Here is a 19965-nt window from a genome sequence, read left to right as displayed (position 1 = left end):
AGAAATGATAAATATTTGAGGGTATATATATATTTTTTTTCTAAAATTTGTACATTATTTAATACGTACATATTTAAAAACATCACATGATACTTTGGAATAAGTATAATTATTATATGTCAATTAAAGATATAAAAATAATAGAAAAACAAATCATTGATATTATCTTAAAGATAGACACATGAATGCATCTGTTATAAACCCAATTAGGTTATTATACTGATTTTTAAATAATTTGGTATTAAATCATCTTGTAGAAGAGAAAAGGATCACACTTTCCCCCCAGGTAGAGATAAACATGGTAAAGGTATAAACAGGAATTTATAGATAGATGAAGATTCAGTTCTTCTGACCAAGTCCCCTGGACATAGACTTGGCAGTGCACAAAGAGTTTCCCTAGAGCCAGGAAAGACCAAGTGTAAGTGAGTCTCCTGGGGAGAAGGCATGGGCAAAAGGTAGGCAAGTACTATTATATTCTCCTGTCTCTGCTTTTGTCTTCCTGCTTTAGTGCCTGCTGTGCCCACTATGCTTTCTAAGCAAAGACCATACACTTCAGAGAAGATAAAAATCTGCAGAACTGGTCAGTTTTTCCATGATAAGTACAAATATTTGAAGAATTTTCCACTCAACAAAATAGGACAGATGGATTATGATGAATGGTTAAAGTACTAGGGGAGATTGGGTGATCTCTAAAGAAAGCTCCACAGAAAATGAAGACAAACTTGGGAAATGTTAGCAGGCATCATTCCTGGGCAGAAGGGTATGGGGTTAAATTAATAGGAAAATGAAAATTCAGTGCACATTGCAAATTTACCCAAGTTTGGGGAAATTCAGGCAGGTGAAGGATTATTATGTATTGGACAGGAGGACAAAAGGTATATTTCTTATTCTAGAAGAAAACTATTAGTATGTGTTGTCTCTTAAGAACAAATACATAAGACTGGGAAAAGTAGTTTTGTAACATAATCAAATGATTCATTTCCTCAGATACCATAGAGATCTCAAGGCTTTGATTTGGGTTCTGAAAATAAGAGAATAAGAAAAATGAAGAGAATTTTGCAGCCCTACATTCTTCAAAATAGAGCCTGCTAAAAGGTACATTTATGGCAAAGAAAATAGAGAAGAATATGAAGCTACAGGCATTTGCTTAAGTATATGAAATCAGGATATTAAAAAGAAGGTAACGGCATTTGTGGTCTGCAACTTAGAGCTCATCAAAGATGTTATAATCATGTTCTGCAGGAAATTGGAATTACCTTAATCTCTAGATTATAACAGAAAAAGTAAGTATAAGTAAAAGCAAGTGAATGGCCATGTGTTTATATGAGCACATGTGATTGAAATATAGTGCCTATGATTGAATGAACATGTATAAGTGTAGTAATGTATAGTGAAATTATAGCTAATACAGAGAACAAACATGGACCAGGTCCCATGTTATTTCTAGGCATTATCACATTTAATTCTCACAACAAACCCTCAAGATAGGCATTATTATCAGTGTTCCCACTATACAGAAGAGGACATTCAAGTACATATTTGCTAAGTCTTCTATTCAGGATGCTATTATCAAGAGCTTTGCTCTAACCTGAAGTCAGTCCTTTTGTGAAAGGTGAATGTGTAGGACAGCATGAGACTGATGGTTAAAATGTAGAATGTAGTACATGTCCTGAAAAGAAGGGGTGTCTCTGGTGGTGCTGCTTCCTATGGGTTTAGAATATGGGAAAACTCTCTACTCTGTTCTCTAAGCCAGTTTCTTATTCCCAGAAAAACCATGTGGTCAAAGACAATTTAAAAATGACCAACTAAATATTACTGAACTACCTCAGTAGTGAATGCTGGGGATGGAGGGCAATGGACAATCTCCTTCCAACTATCAGGCAAGGCTGAGCTCTGGCTATGATTTCTTCAATGGAAAGGGATAGTGGTGCATCTCATCCTTCAGTCTCTTGACATAAGCCATGGTCAGATCTCTATTTCAATGGATAAGAGATGATTATTGTTTGGCTGCCATCCTCCTTGGTGGAAAGTGAACAATGCATGGATTGGGCAGAAGATATGGACAATGATCTGAAAGCAGGACCTCAATTCAGTCTTTACTTATGAGGGTGGTATTTAATGGCGATACACATTCATTCATAATATTTTAAGAGATGATCCTGTGAAATCTGTTTACCTGACCAAAGACCAAAGCTTATGCTGCACTCATGTAACCTCCTGCTTCTCATCACTGTGTACCAGAGTCAGAGATAATGGCTAATATTTAGCCATTATCTGACCTAATAAGTGAATGGAGAGCAGGGCTCAGATACAGTGTTCTCAAACCTTCTATATATGTTTGTCATAAAAGTGTACTGGAAGTGCAGACTCTGAATGTGTCAATGATGTACAGTCTGATGGACATGTGCCTTCTGCCAGGGGAAATCTGAAGATCTCTCTCCTTTGTCCCTGACCTATTTCCTGTGGATTCCAAAGTTACAATCGATTCATTGATTCACTTGTTAATCCACGTTCCGTCATTATCTGTGTGTTTTCCAGTCATTGTCCTAGGCATTTTGGTCACAGTCATGAAGGGCAGCATCTTGAGTTTTGGAAGATTGCAGTGTAGTAGATAAAAATTTCAATGCAGGAGGGGAACATGCATTGAGAAGCAAATGCTGATGGGGCACTTGACCCAGTTTTTATAGATGACTTCTAAATGTAATCGTGGACCTTGAATCACCAGGTAAAGATTAGAAAAGGATGTAATAGGAGGAGGGAATAATATATGCAAAGCCACAGGAACAAAAGAGATCATATAAACCTGGGGAGCAAAAGAAGGGTGAGTATGTGTGGAGCATGGAGTATTATTTATAGGGTCATGAGAGATGAGACTGGAGAAGTAGGTAGGGATCGAACTATGAGGTACTTTTTATGTGTGATAATTAAAATTTGTCATATTTCATTCACTGATGTGAAGTCAATGCTGGATTTAAGGAATTTTTGAACAGCTATTATTATTTTAAAATTTCCATACACTGTACACTGAACAAATTAGGCAGGCTCAAAATATGTCAGCTAACAGATCACTCAAATACTAAACTTTTAAAACTTTATCTGATCCTATGATATCTTTTGGCTTCTTTTAGAAAGGAGTACATCTTGTGCACAGTTACTAATTGATCGAAGTCCTTGAACCAATGAGAGACACAGAAAGACAGAGAGACATGGTGTCCATGATTATTGAAAAGGAGCTATGAATGAGATAGATCATGATATTCAAATCATTATCTTCAAGTAAGTGAGAGTTGGTGTGGAAGGCAATTTTTGATCCAGGAAGAGTTTCATAAGAAAAAAAGAAAAAAAGTTAATGGAAATTTGTGCTTCAAATCTGAAGAAGAGTCCCTATTAACAGAAATTATTTTATGAGTCTGATTAACAGGAAAACACAATTGCGAACTTACTTTGGTATTTGGTCTGATGCCATAGACATCTTCATTTTTGTGGTGTTACCATAGAAGACTTCAGTACCTCCAAGTGCTGTCAGTCATGCAGCAGATGAACATCACTCTGGTCAGTGAGTTCATCCTGGTGGGCTTCCCCACTGCCCCATGGATGCAGCTCCTGCTCTTCTTCCTCTTCCTCATGGTCTACTTGTTGGTGGTAGCAGAGAATCTTGTTATCATGTTCACTGTTTGGGACACAGTCTCCCTCCATAAGCCCATGTACTATTTCCTGAGTAGCTTATCTTTCCTGGAGGTCTGGTATGTCTCTGTCACGGTCCCCAAGATGCTGGATGGATTCCTCCTGCAGAGACGGCACATCTCCTTCACAGGTTGCATGACCCAGCTCTATTTCTTTATCTCTCTAGCCTGCACAGAGTGTGTGCTTTTAGCAGCCATGGCCTATGACCGCTATGTGGCCATCTGCCACCCTCTTCGATATCCAGTCATCATGACCACAGGTTATTGTGTGCAGCTGGTTGCTTTCTCCTACATGACTGGCTTCATGATCACCGTGATCAAAGTCTATTTCATTTCACATGTCACCTTCTGCGGCTCCAATGTCATGAACCACTTTTTCTGTGATATCTCACCAATCCTCAAACTGGCATGCAAAGACATGTCCACAGCCGAATTAGTGGATTTTGCATTGGCAATTGTCATTTTAATCTTCCCTCTCACCATCACTGTCCTTTCTTATGTCTACATAGTGTCCACGATTTTGCGTATATCCTCTACCCAGGGAAGAATAAAGGCCTTCTCCACCTGTGCATCCCACCTCACTGTAGTCATAATTTATTACACAGCCATGATTTTCATGTATGCCAGGCCAAGAGCTATTGCATCTTTTAATTCCAACAAACTAATCTCAGCTGTGTATGCAGTCCTCACACCCATGCTAAATCCTTTCATCTACTGTCTAAGGAACCAGGAAGTCAAGAATGCTATCAAGAGGACCTTGGGGGGAGGCAAATGCCTCCTGCTCAGCTGATCTCTGCTGTCTTGAGGAGGAGACAGTGTCCCATGCAGAAGTTCTTTCCATGACATTTGTCATGGTCCTTTTTATTACTAGCACTCTTCTACAACCTGGATTCCTAAAAAATTTATAGTATGTAAAAAATTTTAAAGGAAGACGCTTGCTAAGTATTGTTTGAACCATAAACTAAGAGTCATGCTTTAACCATTTTACAACATAGATACTTAGGTACTTTAAAACAATATAATAATATAATATATTCAATTTTAACACATATGCTTGCATACATAATTGTATATTTAATGTACGTTTGAAATACGCATGGTGTCAAAATACAGTTCCTGTTCTCAAAAATATCTATTAGTTCTCACCAAATGAATAAACTTAGTTCTTTTGTTTGCTTTTCCAGTTTCTTCACAGTACATTTTAATTATCTCTTTGTCTTTAATTTCATATCTTGCCCATGACGAACCTGTACAGATAAATATTAGGTTGTGATTATTATCACTTTTTAAAAGTTTGCCCAGGGACCTAAAGGAAAGTGTCTTGTTTTCACTTAGAATCATTTCTCAGGGCAAAGTTGCTCTCCCTGATTGTCATGTTCCATAGTTTCATTTTTTTTTTTTTTAGAGAGAGAGAGAGAGAGAGAGAGAGAGAGAGAGAGAGAGAGAGAGAATTTTTTTTAATATTTATTTTTTAGTTATTGGTGGGCACAACATCTTTTGTTTTGTATATGGTGCTGAGGATTGAACCCGAGCCGCACGTACGCTAGGTGAGCGCGTTACCTCTTGAGCCACATCCCCAGCCCCATAGTTTCATTTTATGAAGACCAACAGTCCCAACCTTCCCAGAATTTGTTCAACTCACCATTCACCTTTAGACAAAGAGTATAATAGGAGGAGGAGGAGGAGGAGGAGGAGGAGGAGGAGGAGGAGGAGGAGGAGGAAGGAAGGAAGCTCATGAGGAGGAGGAAGGAAGTAAGCTCATGAGGAGGAGGAGGAAGAGGAGGAGGAGGAAGAGGAGGAGGAGGAGGAAGAGGAGGAGGAGGAGGAAGAGGAGGAGGAGGAGGGAATCTCCTCTAGGATTCCTCATTTTCTCAGGCCTTTGCTCATTTCAGCCACATTTGGCTATTGCCTCAGACACAAGTGGAGCTCTTGGGTCTTCATTCTTTTAAGACTTCTAGCAACCAATTCTAGAGTTTAATGGTTAATTGAGGCAGAATTTGTAGCAGAGACTCTGGGGCCTCCCTAAGCTATGGTCAACTCTATCGACAGAGAGGCTGCCACTTCCCCTGTTCTGAGCACACAGTGCATCCTTTGGCATTGTGTGTCCCTTCAGTGACTGCCTACTTCCTGGACTCCAAGGCAGTGGTTAGGACCTCTAGTCTCTGCAGAGGCCTCATGATTCTCTCTTCTCACCTTTTGCTCTCATTATTCCACATGCTTTGCTGTGCTAGTCTCTCTACACTGAAAGTCTTCTCACCTCATTCTTATTGATCACATCCTAGTCATGGTTTACATTCTAGCACAGGTAATATTCCATATTTGTGTAGTTAATGCAAAACAGTTTTAGAATTCTTTGTCATTGTTGTTTGTTTTTAAGAATTTTTTATGTTTATTTGTAAATGTAACCTGCCCACAGTTTTCTTTTCAGCACCCAACTTTATTGAGATATGTTTGACAAAAATCACATTTATGTAACTCGTTAAGTCTCAGACTTTCAATTCTGCTAATATTTAAATGATATTGACCTAGTGCATTAAAATATGTTGAAAATAATAACCTAGAGCTTATATATCCTTTATATATATTTTTCATATTATATATGTATGTATTCAAAGCTCTAATCATTCATGTATTACTTCTCAAAAGAATAGGCCTCTAAAAACATAATAACTAATTCAAAGTTACTATAAGTGGAGTATTTGTTGCATAATTTAAATCTTTATACTTGTTCCACATTTGGAACTTGGGGACAAAATGAGTTTAGTCATACAAAATGATGATTTCACATATGTATAGATTGTGAAATGATTCCACAATCAAGCTAGTTAACTTACCCATCACCTTGTATAATTACCCTTTTGTGTGTGTATGCTAAGAACCCTTGGTATTGACTCAAATAGCAAATGTCAAGTACACTATACATTACTATTAACTGTAGTAACCATGCTATACTGTAGATCCTCAGAAATTATTTGTGTTGAAATTGAAAATTTGTACCATTTGGCCAATATCTCTAGTTCTTCCCAGGTACCCTGTCCCTAGTAACCATTATTCTTCTTTCTGTTACTATGAATACAACTTTTTAAGCTTTTGCAGACAAGTGAAAGCAGGCTATGTTTCTATTTGTTTCTGCCTTATTTCAGTTAGTATAATGTTTTCTTGTTGATGCAGGTCATCACAAATGGCAGGAGTTTCTCCTTTTTAAAGAGTGAATACTATTCTGTGATACAGATAAACCACATTTTCTTTATTCATTAATCTGCTGACAGATGCTTATTTAACTGATTTTTTCTATTATTTTTCTAGTTTCTATTTCCTTTATTTCTGCTTTGATTTTTTATTTCCTTGTTTCTATTGACTTTAGGTTTAGTTAGTTTGCTTTTCTTTCTAGTTCCTTGAGATGTAGAGACAGGTTGCTTCTTTGTGATCTTTCTCTTTTTTTCATATTATAGGCATTTATTGGTATGAATCGTTCTCAAAACTGTCTTTGTTACATCTTTTAATTTTTGATATGCTGTGCTTATAATTTTTGCTTGTCTCAAGATATCTTTTATTTTCTTTTTAATTTCTTCATTTACCCATAGTGTAAGAACACATTGTTTAATTTCCATTCATAGTGAGTTTTCTACTTTCTTCCTAGTACAATTTCTAGTTTCATACCATTCTAGAAAAAAAAGACATTTGGGGCTGGTGCTGGGGCTCAGTGATAGAGCACTTACCTGGCATGTGTGAGGCACTGGGTTCTATCCTCAGCACCGCATATAAAGATTAAAGGTTCATCAATAAAAACAACATTTTTTTAAATTAAAAATTGATATGATTTCTATCTTAAGTTTGTTAAGACTTGTTTTGTGTTTTTCAGGAAAAAAAATGTTTCTCTCTCTCTTCCATCTCTCAAATATAGCTTCGTTGTGTGAAGTATTCTTGGTTGGCCCTTTTTCTTTCAGTACTTTGGACATACCATCCCCTGTCTCCAGACTTACAATGCCAGTCTCTGTTGAGGAGTCCATCAAACTCCTGATAGGGGTTTCCTTCATATGACAAGCCTCTTTTCTCTTGCTGCTTTCAAATTTCTTTCTTCAGCTTTGATTTTTAACTACTTGTTTAAACCTTTTCTGTTATGGTTGCTCTAATATTATACTATAATCAAAATATGTGAATAACAGAAAACAATTTTTCAGTTCTGAAGAAGATCCAGGTGCTGCAGATCCAGTGTCTGGTGAGGCCCTTCTTTCTGGTGAACATAGGATGCTTCTTGCTGTGTCCTTACATGGTGGAAGGGATGAGGCAGCTGTCTGTGGCCTCTTTTCTGTGTGTGTGTGTGTGTGTGTGTGTGTGTGTGTGTGTGTATGCACGCACATGCACACACAGTACTAGAGATTAAACCCAGGGGTGTTATACCGCTGAGCTACATCCCTAACCCCTTTTTCTTTTGAGACTGTGTTGTTAAATTACTTAGGGCCTCATTAAGTTGCTGAGGCTGGCCTTGAATTTTCAATCTTCTTGCCTCAGCCTCCCAAGATGGTGGAATTATAGGTGTGCATCACCATACTTGGCTTCTGTGGTGTCTTTGATAAGAACATTAATCCCATTAATCCAGGAAGTCTGAGTCTTAAAGATCTAATTACCCTCCAAAAGCCCCATATCCTAATATGTTTACTCCAGTGATTAAGTTTTCAACATATCAATTTGAAAGAGGGAGCATAAACATTCAGAGTATGGCAGATTGTTATGTCTCATTGAAGCATCTTTGGGAAGAACTTGTTTAGGGACCTTTGAGCTTCATGTACTAGATTTGGAAAAGTTTTTTTTTTTTTAATAATTATTTTCTTTAAATAAACTTTCTGCTCATTCCTTTCTTTCTTCTTAAACTATAGTATTAAAACTGGTTTCCCCTCTGCATTGTGTTCCATAAATCCTGTAGGCTTTTTTCATTCGTTTTTGTTCTTTTTCTTTTCTCCTCTGACTGAATAATTTTAAATGACCTGTCTTCAAATTTGCTGATTTTCTTTTTCATGATCAAGACTATGATTAGAATCCTTTATTTCATTTTTCATTTCAGTCATTGTATTATTCATCTTCAAAATTTCTGTTTCATTCTTTTTTATGTTTTTGTCTGTTTCTTGAACCTCTCATTTTTCTCCTTATTATTTTCCTTATTTTATTAAATCATTTATCTGTATTCTCTTATAGCTTACTGAACATCTTTAGAACAATTATTGTGATTTTTTTTTTTGTCAAGCAGTTGATGTATCTCTTTTTGAGGGGTTTGTTACCAGACATTTGTTGCATTTCTTTGATAGTTTACTATTTTCCTAATTCTAATGATTCTTGAAGCTTTGCAAATTTGTTTGCACATTTGATGAGTAGCCACCTCTTCCTGACTTTGTGGACTGGCTGTGGGTTAGGACATATTATTCCTACTGGAGGAAGTACAATGTTACAAGCTATGGGTCTGTATCTAGTGGCACAAGCCACCCATATCAGTATGTGTAGTAGCTCTGAGTTCAATGGAGTGCAGTTTCTGGTTGGCTCAGGCAGCTGCTATCTGCAACATCAATAATTGCAAGGTCCTTTGTTGCAGAACTACAAGGGGTCACAGTGACTGTGAGGGCTCTTAGAATATTTAGAGTTACATCTTTCTCCAGCATCAAGGACCAGGACTGTGGGCAGGACCAGGACTTACCAGAGGCATAAGCATGGAGGACTATAGCATGCATATATCCAGTTATGGGGTCTGGGGATAGTAGTGTACCTGTATATGGCTGTAGGGACCAGCTTCAGGTTCCTGCATGGTGGTTGGGACTGGAACAGGGGCCAGAAGTAGAGATTAAAATTATTTGCCCTAATAGTCTATGCATGTATAATTTTATCAAAATGGACTCTACTGTTATGTATAACTAAAAAGAATCCCTGCCCCCCAAAATTACTTATCATCATATTGCTTTCAAATACTTTCTTTCCATGAGTCTGGAATGACATCTATTTGAAGAAATATTTTCTATGTTCTTCAGTTATAGAGGATCTTTCTCTCCTTGGAGTTCTTAGAGCATTTTGTTCATATATGTCTTATGGAACATGTCACCTAAATGTATGGTTTACTTTTTATTTTAGGGCGAGCTCAGGACCTATATATTTTATTCCAGGATCATATAGCACAGCAGTTTGTACACAGGGAGACAACAGTAAGAGCAGAAAGCATATTTTATATAAAGTATAAAAAATAACTATAAAAAATAAGTCTGTTATCTTAAATCCACTTAGGTTTCTTACTCTGGTTTCTGAGTAATTTGATATAATACCAGCTTGCATATACTGATAAGTGAAAGGACCACACCATATTCAGAGGTATAAATAAACAGGATCCATTATTTAACAGAAATTGATAAGTAGCCAGAGATTCAGCTTCCCAGGTCCTCTAGACATAGTCTTGGCAATACACATTGAGTTTCCCTAGAGCCAAGACAGGCTGAGAACAAGTTGGCCCTAGGGAAAACACATGGAGAAAAAAAAGGCAGGGTAGGCAAGTGGTGAATATATTATCTTGTCCTTGCTCCTGTTTTCTTGCTTTGTAGCTGCAACACCTACCATGCAGTCCAGGCAAGGATGCGTCATGATTTTCCTAGGGAGTATGATAATCTGCAGACCAGTTTTCTTTCCCATGATCAGTATAAATGTCTGAAGAATTTTCCATTCTCAGAGTAAGGACAGATAGACCTGGTGAGTGCATGGAGATACCAACAAAGATTGACTGATCCCTGAAGATATCCCCAAAGATGATGAGGAAGAACTTAGGGAGATGGATGCAGGTGCCATTCTTGAACATCAGAAAGGGTATTTGGGGGAATAATATGGGAAATGAAGATCCAGTATATCCATACTCAAAATTGAGAGATTTGGGAAGATCTGAATCTGTTGGGTGTTAGGGGCATGAAGGATATGTTTCTTGTTCCAGAAGACATCAGAGTTTTGATCCTTTAGGACAGCACATTAAGGACTGCAAACAAAGAAGTCCTAGATCATAATGAAGTTTTTTTTTTCTAGGATGCCACAGAGAGCCCAGAACTTAGTGCTTTTGCTTCTACAACAAGGAAAGTAGAAAGAGATGATTTTGCATTTCTACATGTTCTAAACTAGCAAATATTAGAGGTACATTTGTTGAAGAAAATGGGGGTGCTTGAATAATAAAAATATTTCATTAGAGTGAATTAGGAATAAGGCATGAAAGATCTGCAAATTTTTACAGATGCTATAATCCTACTCTCTAACAAATTTGGGTCATTTTGTCTCCCAGAATATAACAGGAAAAGTGCAAAAAGAGTATGGGTACACAGGAGTGAAAACATACAATAGAGTAAACTGTATAAGTGTAACATAACATAGCAGCTAATACTTATAGAGAATAACTATGAATTAAGTCCTATGTTAAATGATCTCAATGCATCATCATATTCATTCTCACAAGACAGTCCAATTGTAATTGTTCCAATTTTATAGGATGGAAGTACCTTTCCTTAAGTAACCTGCTCACGATGATACAACAACTAGGTGATGGAAATAACACCTGAAACCTTGTTCTGACTCTAAAGTCAGTGCTCTTCTGTGCAGAGGTGAGTATACGGTTAATTGTGTGGCTGAGGAGGGAGTCATGCATTGTTAACACATGATCTAATGAGTAGCAATTTCTGTATTGGTGATGACTCCTAATGGGGCTAGGTCATAGGAAAAACTAGTTATTCTCTGATACCACACAAGTTTCTTTTTTCCATCAAAAGCATTTGGCTAGTGATTAAAGAACTAGGCCAAGAGCTCCTTATTAGTCAATTTCCTCAGAGGTGAACATGTAGATTGGAGGTTGAGATTAAGGGGCAATCTTCTACCCAGCAAACAGTGCTGAGCCATACTAATGCATGCAACTATGGAAAGTAGATAGTGGTGCCAATAATATATATATATATATATATATATATATATATATATATATATATATATATATATCAGCACTTTATGCTTCAGCCTCTTGCCAAGAACTATGGCCAGAAAATCTGTAGCTGGGGGCATATCAGAGTGAACTCTGAATGGCCTACCACATTCTCTGTTCAAAGAGAACAACACATCATGGACAGGAGTTTGGCAAAAATAGTAAGCAATGTTTTAAAGCCAGGCTTTAAGGAGGTCTTTAATAAAATGAATTGATAAGATATTTGAGCTAACTCAAAAAAACATGATGACCTTCCAGCTTTACAATATCCATCTGTCCTGTGCTGCACTCGTGTGTTCTCCAGCCCCTCCTCATCTCTTTGGATCTCAGCTTGAGACAATGCTGGGTCTTTAGAAAGAGGACCTACCAAGTTAGCTGGAGAACAGGGCTCAGATCTATCAAAGTATCCTGGAAATGCAAGCTCTAGATTTGTCAAAGATGCCTGATAGATACTGTCTTGCCAGTAGAGATCCAGTGATCTCTCTCATCTGCCTTTGGATGATTCCCTATGGATATCAAAGTTGCAAGGGATTCATTAATTTACTTGCTAATCCATATTCAATTAATATTCATGTATTTGCCAATCAATGTTCTAGCAATTGGGCCACAGTCATGAAGGAGTGTGTATGAGATTGAGTATAGTAGGGAAAAATTTCCATTCAGGAAGGGAGTGTGCTTGGAAAGCAAATGTTGCTGGGGCACTTGACCTGGTTTTTGTATACATGAAATTTTTCAATAGCTATTGTCATTTAAAAATTTCTTCAGACTCTAATTTGAAGAAATTGTGCTGGATCAAAACATTAAAGTGGAGGGATCCCAGAAATATTAAACTTTTGGAACATTTTCTGACCCAATGCTTACCTCCATGTTTTATTTCAGGTGGAAATAAATATTTGTTTGGTAAGTTTTTAATTAAACATAGAAATGGAATCAACATGGAATCAACAATGGAATCAAATGGGTCTATCTTCATTAATAACGGAACAAAGAATGACATGAATGTTGACATTCCAATTATTGTCAATAGGTAAGTTACAATCACCGTCAATAATTGGTTTGGAAGCGTGTTTTAATTCAGGGAAGCTTTTGTTAAAACAAAACAAAACAAAAAAAACCAAACATTTGCATCACATTTGAAGAAGAGTAGCTTTAACAGAAATTATTTTATGAGTTTCATTTGCAGGAAAACAGAATTGCTGACTTATTTTGGTATTTGGTCTGATGCCATAGACATCTTCATTTTTGTGGTGTTACCATAGAAGACTTCAGTACCTCCAAGTGCTGTCAGTCATGCAGCAGATGAACATCACTCTGGTCAGTGAGTTCATCCTGGTGGGCTTCCCCACTGCCCCATGGATGCAGCTCCTGCTCTTCTTCCTCTTCCTCATGGTCTACTTGTTGGTGGTAGCAGAGAATCTTGTTATCATGTTCACTGTTTGGGACACAGTCTCCCTCCATAAGCCCATGTACTATTTCCTGAGTAGCATGTCATTCCTGGAGGTCTGGTATGTCTCTGTCACGGTCCCCAAGATGCTGGATGGATTCCTCCTGCAGAGACGGCACATCTCCTTCACAGGTTGCATGACCCAGCTCTATTTCTTTATCTCTCTAGCCTGCACAGAGTGTGTGCTTTTAGCAGCCATGGCCTATGACCGCTATGTGGCCATCTGCCACCCTCTTCGATATCCAGTTATCATGACCACAGGTTATTGTGTGCAGCTGATGGCCCTCTCCTATATAAGTGGTTTTACAGTCTCTGTCATCAAAGTTTATTTTATCTCACATGTTGCGTTCTGTGGCTCTAATGTCATGAACCATTTCTTCTGTGATATCTCACCAATCCTCAAACTGGCATGCAAAGACATGTCCACAGCCGAGTTGGTGGACTTTGCTTTGGCAATTGTCATTCTTGTTTTTCCTCTCATCACCACTGTCCTCTCCTATATCTACATAGTGTCCACCATTTTGCGTATACCCTCCACTCAGGGAAGGAAGAAAGCCTTCTCCACCTGTGCATCCCACCTCACTGTAGTCATAATTTATTACACAGCCATGATTTTCATGTATGTCCGACCCAGAGCTATTGCATCATTTAATTCCAACAAACTAATCTCAGCTGTGTATGCAGTCCTCACACCCATGCTAAATCCTTTCATCTACTGTCTAAGGAATCAAGAAGTCAAGAATGCTATCAAGAAGACCTTGGGGGGAGGTCAATGCCTCTTGCTCAGCTGACTTCTGCTACCTTGAGGAGGATACAGTGTCCCATGCAGGATGTTCTTCCATGACATTTTGTCATGGTTCTCTTATTACTAGCACTGTTCTACAATATGGATTCCTACAGAAATTGCAGCAGGAGAAAAGGAAAAAGGAAAAATTGTAGGAGAAAATGTAGAAAATTGTGCATAATATTTGTCATGCTAACAGTGGACTATTATTGATAAACAATGTAGATATTTATTAGTGCCTTGAAATCATACAATTGCAATAAATATTTAGTGTGTGCAAGCAATTGCTCTTAGTACTTTAATCATAATAAATCATTTTAGTCCTGTAAAATTTAATGAGTTTATTATTTTTATTGCAAATCAGGAAAACGAAGAACAGAGTAAATAAGTTGTTTAGGATTGTTACCTAATTACTATCAATTTCATTATTTAAGCCTAGGAAATCTCACTCTAAAATCCACTGTTTTAGGTTCTCCCTCTCCCTCTCCCTCTCCCTCTCTCTCTCTCTCTCTCTTTCTCTTCCCCCTTTCCCTCCCTCTCAAGAGTCTTTGATAGTGGTTCTGGAGGCAAGTTATCTAACAAACATTGGTGTGTTGAAAGCAGTCCGGTTGTTAAGTATAGATGTGGTGATAACTGATAATGGTGTAGTGATAGTGCTGGTTGTGATTACTTCGGGTTGTTGATGATGGAATACTATTGACATTAATAATGATATTTTATGACCTTCTTCCAATTTTAGCTTCCTTCTAGGAGTATTAAAACTCATTTCTTATTACAGAGGTGAGAGCCATAGTTTCACAAGAGATGAAATAATTGATGTTCCTGTCACATTTGCAGTTGGTATCTCTTAAGACTCTTTCTTTTGAGTTCTTGAATTCTTTTGGCTTTCCAGGGTGTATCATGCTACCACCAACAAACTAATGAGATATTGTTACTTCCATGTAGGACTGAGCTGAAACTCTCAATATATCATTATAAAATAAATGCTACATACAAATTAATGAAAAACAAATGCAAAATTTCCTAAAACAAATAAGTGTTATACATCATTGAGGCATCTGCTAACTAGGTAAGGAACTGTAGTATAGCAGACAGAATTCTACAAACCTCATTAAATTGAGACTAAATATAGATGAAATAATCAGGAAGAGATATTCTAACTATATATTCCTATATATAACTATATATTCCTAGCATAAGTGAGACCCCCAAATTATTTGTTCTAAGTCACCTGCAAAGTTATTCAACATACCTTGGCTAATTTCTTATATATTGCTCTTATTATACTATTCTACCACTTAAGAATTCTCAATATGATTTAAGTAGAACATACTCTGCATACTCTGTTATTATTATAATATCTATTTTAGAATAATTCTATTATCCATAAACTTTAATAATATCCTCTCTCTTCCCATCTACATGAAGTAAACCTTATATTTTACTTATCCTGAATGTGAGACATCCATTCTGATATTAGCTCTCTTAAAGTTTTCAATAGTGATAACAAATCAATTCTTCCCATACTTATTCATTCATTTACTGAGTATTTCTTTTCTTTTTTTTTAGAGAGAGGGAGAGAGAGAGAGAGAGAGAGAATTTTAATATTTATTTTTTAATTATCGGCAGACACAACATCTTTACTTTGTATGTGGTGCTGAGGATCGAACCCGGGCCGCACGCATGCCAGGCGAGCGCGCTACCACTTGAGCCACATCCCCAGCCCTGAGTATTTCTTATGTTTCCTTTCCATGCAACATTGTAGTAGTGGTGTTTGTGATTGCATTGGATTATTGATGATGAAACACCATTGATATGAATAATAATATTGGTGGTTTTATAATCCTCTTTTAATTTTACCTTTATTCTAAGACCATTACCATGATAGTCTTTGAGAACAAAATGGTGAACAAAGTAAAAAAATTATTCCTTTGAATAGTTTAGAGATGAATGATAAGAGCACAAATATATTATATGCTATAAGTGTGATGATACAAATATAGGTATTATGGAAGCAAATGGTAGGTAGACGGCCAAGATGCTCAGAGAAAATATTCTAGCATAAGTAGTATGTAGGCTATGGCTTTAGTTGAGTGAGAAATTGTGGGTAGCAGTGAGTCAAGGTTGTGGGGAGAGGAAGGCCCAAGAGTCAAGAGAGATAGTAACATATTCAAAAAATTAAAAGATGATTAGCACATTTTGAAGTGAAATGAGGAAGAAAGGGGTTTTATGAAGAAGAAAAATTCATCTTTACCAATTGAAATTTGCAATATTAAAATTTTCTCATAAACTTTATGGGTATATAATAAGTTCTATGACAGCATTTTTAGTTTCTGCAAATACTAGATCTTCAGCTTGTGCTTCTATCAGATAAATAGTAGTCACTGAAAAAATGAAGCAGGAGCAAGGTGAGTTGATTAAATATTCAGCTGTAGCAACTTTTTACTCTAATGACAGTTATCAGTTTATGTGTTTTACTTTGCCACTATACTGTGAGTTTCTGTAGAGAAGGAATTAACCTTATTCATATTTTTATCTATAATAGCTTCCACAGTGCTTGATATTATAGGCATTGTACTACTTGTTACTACTTTGCACTCCTGACCCTCAATTTTTATTCTCTGCACTCCCTTATTCCTTTGCATACCCCATCTCTAAGGAGGTGAGAGGAATTGATCCTATGGACCTCTAGCTTTCTATTTGGTTTAACCAGGTGGAAGCTCCAGCTGGAAATTGGAGGATGCAAACAGAGAATGCAAGACATTTCTTTCCTGGCTGACTTGTGTGACTTTGGTAATACCTAGTGACCCCCTACTGGCCCTCACCCTTCTCAGGCTGCAGGTGTTGCTGGGTTTCTGCTCTGCTGGTCCTTACTTGGCTCAATATTTCTGACTGGCTGTTTTCACCTTTTCCAGCCTCTGGATAGTTGTAACCTGCAATTCTCCTCAAAAATTTCATCAGAGATTGTTTTCTATTTCTTTCTGGAATCCTGACTGATATGGAATCCAACAATTATTAGTTAAGTTGAAATAAATCATTGTGGGCATACCCAGAATAAACAATGCCACTTTAAAAACTCACATATGTTTACATTTTGAAATCAGTAACATGGCATAAGAAAACCCCATTTTCTCCTTAAGTATATGTCAGAACTTGAAAATACTACCAAACATTTTGTTCCACATTTAGTTTTTCCATAAATAATTTCTACTTTTCTTCTACCCGTATGATGTAATTATCAAATTGAATGGATTTTGAGATGTCTGAGCTAACACAGTCAGTAAATTTATACTCAGGTGTTAAATATATTGTGCCCATCTTATTTGCCATGCATTGTAGACCTACAGGTATCAGTAGGAAGCACTTAGTTTCTCCAGAACAAGTTTCAGTTTACTGCACAGAGAACCCCTCCCCTGCTTCTTCCTTTTTAAGTTGATCTTCATCTCTTATCAGAGTACATCAGGATGTATTTTAAGATCTGTGGAAGAATTCCCTCAATATGCTTTCCCAGGTACTGCTAATTCACTCACTGAGGTTTACAATCTTCTAACAATCAACCTATTTTGATTTTTAAAACTACCCCATTGGAGACTGAGTAAGGGAGAAAATATTGTGAAAGTAAATGAGCTTTGTAGCCAAATACTTAGCTTAAAACTCTATTACCTTAGTGTCTTTTATGGGTTATTAGAGCTTCAGCTTCCTTACCCATAAAATGTGTGCCATAATATCTACATTCAAAAGTTGGTATGAAAATTAAAAGAGGATGGATAGACGTGAAAGCATCTCGCACAGCGCTTGACTTATGCTCTTGTAAATTATTTGATAAAATACAAGATAGGCAGGATTGTTCATGGTACTTTTTTTAAATTTTTTTTAATTAATTTTTATTGTAGGTTGTTCAAAACATTACATAGTTCTTGATATATTATATTTCACACTTTGATTCAAGTGGGATATGAACTCCCATTTTTACCCCATATACAGATTGCAGAATCACATCAGTTGCACAACCATTGATTTACATATTGCCATTCTGGTGTCTGTTGTATTCTGCTGCCTTTCCTATCCTCTACTATCCCCCCTCCCCCATCCCCTCCCCTCTTCTCTCTCTACCTCCTCTACTGTAATTCATTTCTCCCCCCTTATATTTTTCCTCCTTTCCCCCTCACTTCCTCTTGTATATAATTTTGTATACCCCTGAGGGTCTCCTTCCATTTACATGCAATTTCCCTTCTCTCTCCCTTTCCCTCCCACCTCTCATCCCTGTTTAATGTTAATCTTTTTCTCATGCTCTTCGTCCCTACTCTGTTCTTAGTTACTCTCCTTATATCAAAGAAGACATTTGGCATTTGTTTTTGAGGGATTGGCTAGCTTCACTTAGCATAATCTGCTCTAATGCCATCCATTTCCCTCCAAATTCTATTATTTTGTCATTTCTTAATGCAGAGCAATACTCCATTGTGTATAAATGCCACATTTTTTTTATCCATTCGTCTATTGAAGGGCATCTAGGTTGGTTCCACAGTCTTGCTATTGTGAATTGTGCTGCTATGAACATGGATGTAGCAGTGTCCCTATAGTGTGCTCTTTTTAGGTCTTTAGGGAATAGACCGAGTAGGGGAATAGCTGGATCAAATGGTGGTTCCATTCCCAGCTTTCCAAGAAATCTTCATACTGCTTTCCTAATTGGCCGCACCAATTTGCAGTCCCACCAGCAATGTACAAGAGTACCCTTTTCCCCACATCCTCGCCAGCACTTGTTGTTGTTTGACTTCCTAATGGCTGCCAATCTTACTGGAGTGAGATGGTATCTTAGGGTGGTTTTGATTTGCATTTCTCTGACTGCTAGAGATGGTGAGCATATTTTCATATACTTGTTGATTGATTGTATGTCCTCCTCTGAGAAATTTCTGTTCAGGTCCTTGGCCCATTTGTTGATTGGGTTATTTGTTATCTTATTGTCTAATTTTTTTAGTTCTTTGTATATTCTGGATATTAGGGCTCTGTCTGAAGTGTGAGGAGTAAAGATTTGTTCCCAGGACGTAGGCTCCCTATTTACCTCTCTTATTGTTTCTTTTGCTGAGAAAAAACTGTTTAGTTTGAGTAAGTCCCATTTGTTGATTCTAGTTATTAACACTTGTGCTATGGGTGTCCTATTGAGGAATTTGGAGCCCGACCCCACAGTATGTAGATCATAGCCAACTTTTTCTTCTATCAGACGCCATGTCTCTGATTTGATATCAAGTTCCTTGATCCACTTTGAGTTAACTTTTGTGCATGGCTAGAGAAAGGGATTCAGTTTCATTTTGTTGCATATGGATTTCCAGTTTTCCCAACACCATTTGTTGAAGATGCTATCCTTCTTCCATTGCATGCTTTTAGCCCCTTTATCGAATATAAGATAGTTGTAATTTTGTGGATTGGTTTCTGTGTCCTCTATTCTGTACCATTGGTCCACCCGCCTGTTTTGGTACCAGTACCACGCTGTTTTTGTTACTATTGCTCTGTAGTATAGTTTGAAGTCTGGTATAGCTATACTGCCTGATTCACACTTCCTGCTTAGCATTGTTTTTGCTATTCTGGGTCTTTTATTTTTCCATATGAATTTCATGATTGCTTTCTCTATTTCTACAAGAAATGCCGTTGGGATTTTGATTGGCATTGCATTAAACCTATAGAGAACTTTTGGTAATATCGCCATTTTGATGATGTTAGTTCTTCTATCCATGAGCAGGGTATATTTTTCCATCTTCTAAGATCTTCTTCTATTTCTCTCTTTAGGGTTCTGTAGTTTTCATTGTATAAGTCTTTCACCTCTTTTGTTAGGTTGATTCCCAAGTATTTTATTTTTTTTGAGGATATTGTGAATGGGGTGGTTGTCCTCATTTCCATTTCAGAGGATTTGTCGCTGATATACAGGAATGCCTTTGATTTATGCATGTTGATTTTATATCCTGCCACTTTGCTGAATTCATTTATTAGCTCTAATAGTTTCTTTGTAGACCCTTTTGGGTCTGCTAGGTATAGAATCATGTCATCTGCAAATAGTGATAATTTGAGTTCTTCTTTTCCT

The 19965-nt window shown here is 37.1% G+C and overlaps 2 protein-coding genes across 2 annotated transcripts; both read left to right on the top strand.

Annotated features, from left to right (window-relative positions):
- The first annotated feature begins 3528 nt into the window (after positions 1 to 3528).
- Positions 3529 to 4473, top strand: LOC143389306 (olfactory receptor 6B9-like). The gene has a single exon (XM_076842456.2). The coding sequence runs from the start codon at positions 3529 to 3531 to the stop codon at positions 4471 to 4473; it is 945 nt and encodes a 314-aa protein (XP_076698571.1).
- Positions 4474 to 12954: 8481 nt separating this feature from the next.
- Positions 12955 to 13899, top strand: LOC143389295 (olfactory receptor 6B9-like). The gene has a single exon (XM_076842450.2). The coding sequence runs from the start codon at positions 12955 to 12957 to the stop codon at positions 13897 to 13899; it is 945 nt and encodes a 314-aa protein (XP_076698565.1).
- The last annotated feature ends 6066 nt before the right edge of the window (positions 13900 to 19965 follow it).

This window comes from Callospermophilus lateralis, chromosome 2, assembly GCF_048772815.1.
Source record: "Callospermophilus lateralis isolate mCalLat2 chromosome 2, mCalLat2.hap1, whole genome shotgun sequence".
In the NCBI taxonomy this organism is placed as follows: domain Eukaryota; kingdom Metazoa; phylum Chordata; class Mammalia; order Rodentia; family Sciuridae; genus Callospermophilus; species Callospermophilus lateralis.
Note: the sequence above shows the minus strand (reverse complement) of the source record. Positions and strands in the feature narration are given on the sequence as shown.

Coding starts and splice junctions, on each gene's coding strand:
- LOC143389306 (XM_076842456.2), top strand. CDS start 3,529: ATGCAGCAGATGAACATCACTCTGGTCAGTGAGTTCATCCTGGTGGGC.
- LOC143389295 (XM_076842450.2), top strand. CDS start 12,955: ATGCAGCAGATGAACATCACTCTGGTCAGTGAGTTCATCCTGGTGGGC.